The sequence below is a fragment of the Chenopodium quinoa genome, unplaced genomic scaffold (genome assembly GCF_001683475.1).
Source record: "Chenopodium quinoa cultivar QQ74 unplaced genomic scaffold, ASM168347v1, whole genome shotgun sequence".
Classification (NCBI taxonomy): Eukaryota; Viridiplantae; Streptophyta; class Magnoliopsida; order Caryophyllales; family Amaranthaceae; genus Chenopodium; species Chenopodium quinoa.
Genome location: NW_018745448.1, coordinates 9,959,908 through 9,971,850, shown reverse-complemented (window position 1 = coordinate 9,971,850; position 11,943 = coordinate 9,959,908). Strand labels below are relative to the sequence as shown.

Genomic DNA, 11,943 nt, shown 5'->3' with positions numbered 1-11,943 from the left:
TAAACCCTATAATGCAATAAGTAACCTTATTACAGTATGAAAGTAAACCCTATAATGCAACAAGTAACTCATATCACTCAATAAGTAACCCTTCTAAATTAGAAATTTAATCACTATAATGCAAAAAATAATCCATGCTATATAATAAGTAACCCTATCACAGTGGAAAAGTAATCACTATAATGCAACAAGTAAACCCTGTTAAACAATTAGTAATCCCTATTGCGCAATAAGTAATTCCTATTGCACAATAAGTAACCCTGTTACACTTTAATGGTAACCCCTATAATGCAATAAGTAACCCTATTACAGTGTGAAGCCCCTAAAAAACAATAACTCATATCACAAAATAAGTAAACCTTCTAAATTAGAAAAGTAATCACTATCCCTGTTATATAATTAGTAACCCTATTATAGTGCACTACCACAATATTGCTAATTAACAACGGTTCAAAATAGCAATAGATAACGGTCAACAACCGTTGTAGATGAAATCGTTGTTGTAGAGGGTGGTATCATGTAACAACGATTACTCTAACCGTTGTTAAATGTATGGTGTTAACAACATTAGACTACCCATTTAACCACTGTCAATATTGATATTCTAACCGTTGTTGATGTGAATAGTTTGTTTGTTGTTAAAGTAAAAATCTTGAATTGTTGCTGTTAATTAACTAAGAACTTAATTATTTGACTATCTATACAAACACAACTAAATTTACACAACCAAATGGATTGTATATATATAAAATAAAAAACTAATAAGTTTCACGGTGTCCATTGTAATAGAAAAATAAAATACGAAGCATTCATAATATTAACTTTAACGATTTGAGAAACATTAAACTAATAAGAAATCTAAACATAATGATTTGTCCACCAATTAGTTTTAACTTCCTAAATCAACTAGCAAAGTAGAGAATGTGGCGTGCCAACTCAGTTTTCACTTCATCAATTTGCTCTGTGCTATAGTTGGGCCATAAACAATCTGAAAAGTACTGCACATATTGAAAAAAATTCTAATCAATAATCAAAGCAATAGTTAATTTTTAATACAAACAAAACATTACAATAAATTTACCATTTCCGGAATTTGTGGTTGGTTATGAGCAATGATATCTCGCATGAACCTTAGGACATAGTAACCACAATCTACACCATTATTCTGACGAGGACACTACATAAAAATAAGTAAAATAAATAGAGCGGAAAGACATAACAATGATTCCAACTTACTTATAAAAGACAAGCTAGCTATAAGAAATTTGGGTTAGATTAATTAGTATCCTACGGAGTAAGGCATTTAGGCACTAATGACTATCTTTTCTAAATAAAATTTAGATTCATCATTTGTTTCCTTTTTTTTTATTAAATTTTTAATTATAGATATCACATAATCTTAAACAAACACAAAAAAATGCAATCTAAAAGCTAGATATTACAAGTTTATCGACATGAAAGCGATATGCAAATAAGTACCTGAATTTTGGACCAAGTTGTACTTTTCTTCACCTTCTTACTTCCTACAACTTGATTTTGATATATAAGTAATGCCCTATCAAATGGTTAAATATTTTTCAAACTTAAGAAAAGTAAAATATAAATATTGTCAAATGTATGGATAAAAAAATCTTAATAGTATTTTAATAATCAAGCTTACGTCTCTACAACGCTACGTAAATCATCTCCAATAGGACAATTTTCCTTTCGTAAGGGGTCCAAATAATAGACAACATCAGCTTCCGGATCAATCACACATAATATCCAATGGCGCCTACACATTGAGTTCATGATTGTAAGTCATATATAGTAACCAATATATGCATTAATTTAAAAATGGACATGCAATATATATAAGATTGCACTAACCCAGCATTGTATGGTGCCAAATAAACTTTTTCTTTCCTTGTAGTCCCCTGAAGTGCATTAACAATATAACGTGCTCGTTCTACACGGTTCTCCTGAATCTTTTCTTCATGTCTACTTTGCACCACTAAAGATATTGAGGACGGACATAAAAACCCAAATTTGCTCTTCCCCGTTGCTTGACAATTGCGATACATTAACCTGATACAAAAAAAAAGGATTTAGTTTAAATACCTAAACACATTATTACACATAATATTATTAATAAATTAAACATATCTAAAGCTTTGATTTCAAATTTTTTTTTAAATAAAAAAAAACAATTTAAGTCCGATGATCATTATCATCTCATATCACCTTATTTTTCCTTCATTTAATGATTTATAAATTACTATTTTGTAACAGTCTAACAAAATGAAAAAAGGCAATATTTTTTTAAAAAATATAACAGTTGGTAGAGGCAATAATATAAAAAATTAAAAAAGGAAGAAAAGAAAGATCACGGTAATTTACATGATATATGCAGACATGTGGCAAGCACCTATTTCTTCTTGGGCAATTAATTGAAAAATCTCCTCCTTGCCCATATAAATTTGTTGAGATTGATTCACTATTGCTTCTTCCATAGGAATCATTATCTGCTCGTCTTTTTTCATTCTTTTAGCATACATATATGTCAATCTTAATTCATGAGGTAGGGCATCAACATTAATAACCACTTCCATGTCAACTGTTGAAAGCTTAGTCTTTGATGTTGTCTGCTCTTCAGGTTTTTTTGCTTGCCAAGATTGATCAACTTCTTTTTCTTTGACTTTTGGTGTTATTGGAATCTATATCATTCTCCCCAACAATTAAATATGTTAACAAAAACACTCATCTTAGACAATGTCATGAAAATTGTACATTATCCAAGCTGAAGGCAAATGACTAAGCAAAGTGTGTGTTTATATAGTAATTGAATAACATCAAAGATAACTAACCTTTGCATTGGTTTGCCCAGGAAATGATCTTGTCTTTAATGCATTTGATGTAGTCTGCAAGCTTGGAAAGGCAGTAACTTGGTTCTGTAAGAATATATACATACAATTTCAGTAATAGGTTAATAGTTTAACCATTCCTATGCTCATCTGATAGTATATTTTTATAAAATTAAGAATGTGTAAAATAAAATAATGTGAATCAGTGTACATCGTTTTTTGAACCCTTGGTGCAATTAGTTTGTTTTGCTTTTGATGTAGGCTGTGTTGGGATCTGCATTTTACAAGTTTGTATCAAAATAAATTAGATAGTTTTTATAGTTTATATTATGCAAAGTTGGTACATAGATGGGTTACATGATTGATAAACCTTTCCGGCAATAATTACTAAATGGCAAGGCCAAGCAACATGTGTGCCTAGAGCTTCATTTAGAGTATAAGCTTCATCTTTAAGAGGTACCGGCAGCAGAGCTTGTTTCTCATAAATGTACTCAATCGACACTCTAACTTGGTTGGACAATAGTGGTACACCATGTACAACACGTGCAACATTTGGGATGTTATGCACCTTGCCTGTAGCCACAATGCGATAACTTGGCTCTGAGAGTGCTAGTTCACACGCAGTCAAGCCCTATATCATCAGAGATTTCGATTTCAATGTAATCAGACACATGACAAATAATCTTTATAATCTATTAAAGGAAAAGGGGGATTCAATACACAAATTTCAGCATACTATATTATCCTGTATGTTTATCAGTATATAGATGAGTTCACAATATACCTCTGGAAATTCGATAGGACTATTGCAACTTGGAGTGAGCTCCTCCTCATTCTCTTCGGCAATGATAGTATCACAAATAGTTGTCTTCTTGGACTGAGTTCCCGAATTTACTAACGATCTCAACTCCCTTAACTCGTTTGACATAGCCATCACCATTGATTTTAAATCCTTTACCTCATCTTGTGACTCTTTAGGATTTTTTAAGCTTCCAAAATAATCTGTGATATTAACACCAGAACCAACACCCCTTACACGACCTCCATGCTCTGCCTTATTTCCTAAAGCCTTGAAGAGCACATCCTCGCGCCCGGAATCTGGAAACTCGCCATTAGCAGCAAGGTTTTCTAGCATATCCTACATAACAATCGATTAAAAACAACATAAATAGAAAAATATAAAACATGTAAAATTTCTTGTGTATATAAGACATTACTGTATTTCAAGAGTTCAGCATAGTTTCTTAGGCTAGTTGTAGGAGGAACAAAATTTGGGTTTTAATAGTAAATAATTAAAAGAGGCGTGAAAACACTCACAATTTTCTCCGCAACTTCTTGAGCTTTCTCATAAACTTTCCCAGTTCTCTTATCACTTCGTATAGCCTTCCACATAGATGCTCGTGGTATAGAAGTCATTGGATTATCAGTAGAAGCCAACTCAGCTAACTGCATGAAAAAATTGATGATCTCCATTTCACGGTATTACATTTGAGCAAAACTAGAGTGCATGAAATGTATTATACAATATAGCTTGAAAATCTCCATGACTAACCATCCTACACTAAATTACTCACTCTAGAATAGGCAAATATGCTAGCTATAAAGAGAAGGCATGATTTATAGCTAAAATCTCAACACTGAAAAGACAAAGGTGAAACTAATGCAAAGGAAATGATCTTCTGGTGGAAATAGAGATTTAAAAAACACTTTGGGTTTACAACTTACCATATCCTGCTCTAAGCGAGCACATCCTCTATGGGAACGCTTTTGAGGATATTTGTTTTTCTTTGCTCTTTGTCGATTATCCTCGCTAGTTTTCTGTCCAATATGATTCTGATAAGTAAGTGCAGTCTATAGGATGTATATGCTAATAATAATAATTATAATCTAGGTGGCTCATCACGTACATTCCCATGGTTATCGTAGATCCAATTTCTTGTTAAAAAGCACCTAAAATACCTCATCTTGTCTGCTGCTTTAGAAATGATCCATTTTTTCTTTTGTTCTGGAATGTTAAATGTTTTCAATCATAAAAGAAAAAAAAAACAAATATCACTAAATCAAACTAATTTAAATAAAAAGTAAAGAACTGATTTATAATGCAAAATCATAATATAAGAGAACATTATTACCGAGACATCTTCCCAAATTGCATTTTTCAAAGCATAAGGAACTCGATCCCAATCTTCATAATTGATAGGAATTGTGCTTCGTGTTGTGGCTCCCAAATAACTTGACATGATCACACTATTATTTCCAATAGGTTGGCCTTTTGAGTTCCACTGTACTGGAAAAACCATTTTTCTATTCCTGGCTCGAACAACCTTCTTCATGCGTGTTGCACCTCGCTTAGTTGTTGTTGGTCTATTTCTTTTAAAAGAAGCATTTGTACCATCAGCATCCTGCTGACTGGATCTCATTACCTATAAAATTTAAGTGGAAAAATAGCAGTGAGAGGAGACTACGAATAATGCAACAGAATACTGTAACATTTAGTAGTAGCTACTAATAGGTGGATACATACAATGATAATACATTGCTGAGAAAATTAAAGATTATAAACATATACTTGGCAAAGCTGTATAATTCATCAGTTGTAACAAAAACTAAATATACCTAAACTAAAAGACCATAAAGGCACTACAGATTAAAACACACACACACACTAGTAAATTCAGAAAGGAGAAACCTGATGATAATAGGTATTAAAAAAAATACAGAATAGGTTACTGGTGTCCATAAAGGAAGCAAATATATGGAAATAAAAAAATAGTATCACACTAAATTTTAAATCCATAACATTAGTTAATTCATCAGTTTCACAAATGTGAAAATGTAACTAAAACTCTAATGTCTCATTGTACTATTGAAAAAATCTAGCAAAAAATTAAAGTTTCCAACTACTCGTTGTCTCTTCCATCATTTTAGATCTTGCGCTTCTTTCGAAGGGGTTGCATCCAATTCTTCTTTAATAGCCCACCTCGACGTCTCTTACTAGGTCTAATCCATATCCCTTCAGAATGATCAGCTCGCTTATACAAATCATCTTCGTTAGTATCATCATCAAATGATTGTAATGATTCAGGGAATGGGTGCTCTTCAAATTCATTTCCCATATCATCTTCAACTTGGTCAACACTAGCATTTTTTCTATTTGTTGATAAGACAATGCTCCAATTCTTATCCTTTGGGTCAGTAACAAAGAAAATTTGTCTTGCTTGAGATGCTAATATAAATGGCTCCTTAGTATAGCTAGCCCTTCGGAAATCAACTCGGGTGAACTTCATATTATCAATTTGGATGCCTTTATTCTCAACCCACATACATTTGAAGACGGGTAACCTAAACATATTGTAATCTAACTCCCACATGCTCACAATAAACCCATAATATGACGTGCTAGCAAAAATAGGATTTTTGTCTTTTGCACTAGAAATATGCATAGCCTCAGCCTCAAGAGCCACACCACTGTTTTGCATAGTACTTTGATTATCTCATTCCTTTATATAGAAAGTAAATCCGTTTATCTGATATGCAGAATAAGATATGACTTCCATACGGGGACCTCGAAACAAAGCTTTCAGTCTTTCAGAAACAGAATCTGGTCTCCTGTTCAAGTCTTCAGCAACCTTTGTTTGTAGCCAATTAACAAAAGTTTGATTGTGTTCAGAAGCTAACCATGCTTGGTTTCTAGTAGGATTCAAGTCCCTTAAGAAAGCCATGTGTTCATCTACATAAGGCTCAACTTCAGAGCTGTTGTGAAGAACATAAAGGTGTGCTTGACGCCATTCATCACGAGATATGGATATCACTACATTTCCCACAATTCCCTTACCCGTTGATGTGATGCTTCGCGACTTTGGTAGACCAATTGGGTCAACATTAAAGAGATATTCACTACAAAAATCAACAGCTTCTTCAGCTAGGGATCGTTGAACCATGCAACCTTCTGGACGACTTCGATTCATCACATACCCTTTTAAGATCTTCATAAAGCGCTCAATTGGGTACATCCATCTCAAATATGCCGGCCCACACAATTGTGTTTCTCTAACTAAATGAACAGTTAGATGAACCATAATATCAAAAAAAGATGGTTCCAAAAACATCTCAAGCTCACACAAAGTGACAACAAGTTCTTTTTGCAAATTGGTTAGTTTTTTAGGGTCGATAACTTTGCGACATATTTCAGCAAAAAAAAAGCAAGGTCTTGTGATGGCTCGTCGAACACGTTCTGGTAAAATAGACCTCAAAGCAACTGGCAAGATATGCTCTAGTAGAATATGACAATCATGAGACTTTAAACCTATTAGTTTTAAGTCTTTCATAGACACAAGACTACTAATATTTGAAGTAACCCTCTGGAACTTTAACTCCCCTTAAGAATTCACAAAAAGCAACCTTCTCTTTCTTTGATAACGTATGACAGGCTGGAGGTAAATATGTACGCCTATTCTTAGTCTGAGGTTTTAGTTCTTCTCTAATGCCTAAGTCAACGAGATCCAATCTTGACTTTTTACCATCTTTGGTCTTTCCACGAACATTAAGCAAAGTTCCAATAAGACTATCACACACATTTTTTTCAATGTGCATGACATCAAGAAAATGTCGCACATACAAAGAGCTCCAATATGGAAGGTAAAAAACTATTGACTTCTTCTTATAACCAGTGCTGGGAAGAAGATCTGCATTTTGTTTTCCAAATTTGACTTCCAACCCTTTTACCTTTTCAAAAACTTGATCACCACTTAGTGGCTTAGGTGCTTTACCCTCTTCTGTCTTACCATTGAAAGCTTTTTTTAGTCTACGATAGTGATGGTCTGATGGCAGAAATTGACGATAACCAGGATAAATAACTTTGTTACTGTGATTCAAATACATGTCACACATACCATCATCACATATAGGACATGCCTTATATCCTTTGTTACTATATCTAGAGAGATTTCCATACGCAGGAAAATCATTTATTGTCCCAAAAAGCATAGCCCTTAAATTAAAATTCTCGTTATGAGATGCATCAAACACTTCAACACCTGTGTCCCACAACATCTTCAAGTCTTCAATAAGGGGCGCAAGATAAACATCTATGTCATTCCCAGGTTGTTTTGGCCCTGAGATTAACATAGATAGCATCATATATTTTCTTTTCATGCACAACTCTGGAGATAAGTTATATATAACCAGAATAACAGGCCATACACTATATGAGCTACTTTGACAGCCAAATGGGTTCATGCCATCGGTGGCGAGTGCAAGACGAAGATTTCTATCTTCATGAGCAAATTCAGGAAATTCTTTATCAATTTTGATCCATTGCGGAGAATCGGCAGGGTGTCTAAGCATACCATCATCCTTAATCCTCCCATTTGCATGCCAAGTCAGGTTCTTTGCATCCTCTGGACTACTAAACAAACGTCGAAATCTTGGTACAATGGGAAAGTACCATAACACTTTGGCAGGAACCTTATCTTTCTTCTTGTATCGAGACACGTTGCACTCAGGACACTTTGTTAAAGATGCATACTCCTTTCGATATAAAATGCAATCATTAGGACATGCGTGTATCCTCTCATAGCTCATGCCCATTGAACGCAACATCTTTTGGGCCTCATATGAACTACTCGGAATTGTATTGTCCTCAGGCAACACATCTTTTAAAAATTCAAGTAACGTTGTGAAGCTTTTATCACTCCACCCGTTGCCAGCTTTCATGTTGTACAATTTTAAGATAGTTGACAATCTTGTGTGTTTTGTACAACCGGGATATAAGGGTGTTTTTGCATCATTAGTTATGTTATCAAGCATTTCTGGGCAATCTTGTAATTCTTCCTCAATCACACGCGTCAACTCCTCTAAGTGATCTCCTCCTTCCCAGGTGTTGTCTTCATTTGGCTCATCGTGAGCACCACCCCAATCAAGAGAAACATCTCCAACCTCTACATGTCGAACCCAATTCGTGTAGTTTTCATCTAATCCATAAATGGTCAAATGATCTCTTAGTTCTTCAGCACTAAGTCGGGTTTGAAAGCAACATTCAACACATGGACATATTATTCTATTCGGATGTTTAGAATGTTTAACCGCAAAAGCAATGAACTCCTCCATTCCTTTCTCATATTCTCCTCCGGTACGATCTTTTGACATCCATTTTCGATCCATTATGACTAATCACGAAGAGGACATTTTCATAACGGTCAGTGTTATTGAAGAGTTAATAAATTTTAATCAATCTAAAAAAAATTTTGATTAATTTGATTTTGTCCAATATTCTTTCATTATTATCAAACACTATTAATTTAATACTTCTATCAATTATTTTTTATTTTCAAAATTAGTCACGCTGCCACATCAGCTGCTGCTACCACATGGCATGCCTCATCAGATTTCTTGTAATACAATTGTAATACAAGTAGTCTTTGTTTCTGAATGTGTCTACGACTCTAACTTTGTACTGACTTCATATATTTGACTATGATAATTTTAACTTAAACTAATGCATTTGGTGATTTATTCTGTTCAATTCAAATTTTGCTTTTACATGACAACCAACTAAAATATATCTATTCCTAATATCTTTCATCATTTATTTTTTGGCTATTAAATTTAAAGGCTTAGTGACTTTAGCATCTTTGTATTGAAATGATTATTTTGCCTAAAAAAATAATAATAAAAAACTATCGATGTTCATATAGCTGTGTTTGAAAGAGATACTTACAGAGGTTAAGCTTTTTAAGCAAGAATGAGAGGAGTGAAAGTACTAAGGCTGATATATAAGATGAATTATATATGGAGCATGATCCATGTTTTCATATCCAATTAGAGTAGGGTATAAAATAAGTAATTGATTTTCAAGAGATTTTTTTTTTATTATTTCTGAAGTAACAACAGACTTTTGCTTTGGAGCCCCACCCTAAAATGCAACTTTCCAATAATTTAAGTCTAAGCTTGATTTTCAAAAGAAACCCAATTACCTCGTTTGAATGATACAAAAGGAAATGATAAATGAGCTTTTTTTTTTTTGTAGTCTTTTAAATTATCTTACAAATGAATTATTTATAGATTATATGAACAAAGTAATACTGCATGATATATATTCGAGAGTGGGCATAAATTTGATGGAGTAATTTGAATCCCTTTATTAGTTTTGTGTTTCTTACAACAAAAAATATGTGAGTGAAACTCAATTTATTGGCATAGTGATTAAATCTATTATAGAGGTTGGTCATCTTCAGATAGCTAGAGGTTTGGAATAGTACTTTTTTGCATTTCCAAAAGCATGATAGCACTATTTTATAAATGGGTCTTTCTTGTTGATATGTAATACATACAAAGTTCTAGTGTTATTGTGTATTAGGCCTACAAGTCTAATTATGGATGTCAAGTACTTTTACCTCATTCAGAAGCAAAAAAACTATAATATAACCTTACATTGTAGCTGTTAAACTATGTTTACCAACCAGAAGCAATTATTACTCTAAATACGAAATATATATCATTCTAAATGCACATGAAATTGTGTAATTATTCATAGCCAAGTAAAATAATACAAGCTCCAATAAAAAAAATTCACTAAATCCCACCCGTTGCCAACATCATCCCAATAAATCAATATGGAATTGTATTTTCTTTTTATAATTGGAAAGAAACCAACATACCAATCCAACAAATAGAATATCAATATGGGGAAAGAAACAAATTTGAATTAGCTACATACCAAAGATAATACAAGTTAAATTAATTGTGTGTTAGCTATAAATATATACATGTCCTCTTAATCATGGTAAACCGACCAAAATTGATTCACCATACATCTAATTTCATGAAACAATTTACCCAGATTCTTGCCAATGAAGCCACATGCAATTTAAATTAAACAAATTAAACATCAAAAAAGCTAAAAATTAGTAATACGGAGTAGATGAATTACTTACCGAAGTCCGCAAATAAGTTGTCTGATATGTACTCTACAAATCGTAACCTCAGCCTCCCTAATTACATCAAATTAGACTCAAATCAGTTTAATTCAAGCAACGAACCCTAAGAAATCAAGATGAATTGATAGAATACCGTACAGAAAGATGTCTTGCAAACCAGAACGAGGAAAGAGAAAAGTGAGATTTGATTTTTTTTTTTTTCCCACCATTACAGAAACAATGAGAGTGGAATAGGAGCAGTTCCATCACGTTTATGGAGAGTGGAAGCGGAGAAGTAGAGTTTCACAGCCCGCCAAATTCTATTGTGAGTGGGTTTTGTGGGAGAGTGGGATAGTCATAGAGGGACTAGAAGCTGATGCTTTTTTGGGGATAAATTTCGGGGGTTTATTGGTATTATTTTATTTTATTTTTTTATTACTATTTTTTAAGAAGAAAAAGTTTATTGGAATTTTACTACAGTAGAAGATACTAAGGCCCTTCAACAACGTTTACCAAAGGCCCGTTATTAAAATTGTATTCCTTTAACACTACAAATTTTTGCCTAGACTCTAGGGTAGCCAGCTTCTCCTACACCCTCATGCTACTACGTCGTTTTATATTGAACCATTCTGCCATTTTTTTTTCTTCATCTTTTTTCATTTTTGTTAATGAGTTAATTGTGATTGAAGATCCAAGTGCTCAGGTAAAAACTTATTTTCTTTTTTTTTATCTGTTTTTATCAAATTCTTTAGAATATTAAACATTTTTACTTTTAATTTTTTTTCAAGGTTTGTAATAAAAAGACTGCCATTGTAGAAGATATCCCTTCAGATGATAGTGTTTCAAATGACTTTGAACAGGTATTATGTAAATGATTATGTATGTAATTGTAGTTGTTCATTTTAGTAGTTTAAGTTGTGATTATAATGTTTTTATAATTTTCATTTTATTATAGGAATATGGATATAGCTCTATGCAATCAAACGTTACTGTTGATCCAGACATATCTTCTATTGTTAAGGTGAAATATTAATCATCTACCTTTTAATTTTGTATAAGGTCATTATGAATTTTGAATTTGATCATTAATTATTTTAATTTTGATCATTAGGGTAAAACAGCAGCAATTGCTCATGATGTTGATAATTTTCCAACAAGTTCTCAATTGCCACCAAAGAAACCAA

The 11,943-nt window shown here is 32.9% G+C and overlaps 1 protein-coding gene across 7 annotated transcripts; it reads right to left on the bottom strand.

Moving 5' to 3' along the window:
• Window positions 1-691: 691 nt before the first annotated feature.
• Window positions 692-11,395, bottom strand: LOC110713633. Of its 7 annotated transcripts, none has more exons than XM_021892088.1 (15): window positions 10,919-11,395; window positions 10,778-10,834; window positions 4,976-5,266; window positions 4,569-4,661; window positions 4,161-4,289; window positions 3,628-3,981; window positions 3,214-3,474; window positions 3,055-3,117; window positions 2,847-2,930; window positions 2,380-2,696; window positions 1,870-2,067; window positions 1,661-1,774; window positions 1,480-1,555; window positions 1,082-1,177; window positions 694-998 (listed from the first exon to the last, which is right to left on the bottom strand). In XM_021892088.1, exons 3-15 carry the CDS (start codon window positions 5,261-5,263, stop codon window positions 903-905), a joined length of 2,169 nt encoding a protein of 722 aa, XP_021747780.1. In that variant the 5' UTR covers window positions 5,264-5,266; window positions 10,778-10,834; window positions 10,919-11,395; the 3' UTR covers window positions 694-902. The 7 variants fall into 7 exon arrangements, with proteins under 7 accessions (XP_021747781.1, XP_021747780.1, XP_021747784.1 ...); XM_021892090.1 differs by having other exon boundaries at window positions 870-998; window positions 1,082-1,130; XM_021892089.1 differs by lacking the exon at window positions 1,082-1,177 and having other exon boundaries at window positions 692-998.
• Between the last annotated feature and the right edge of the window lie 548 nt (window positions 11,396-11,943).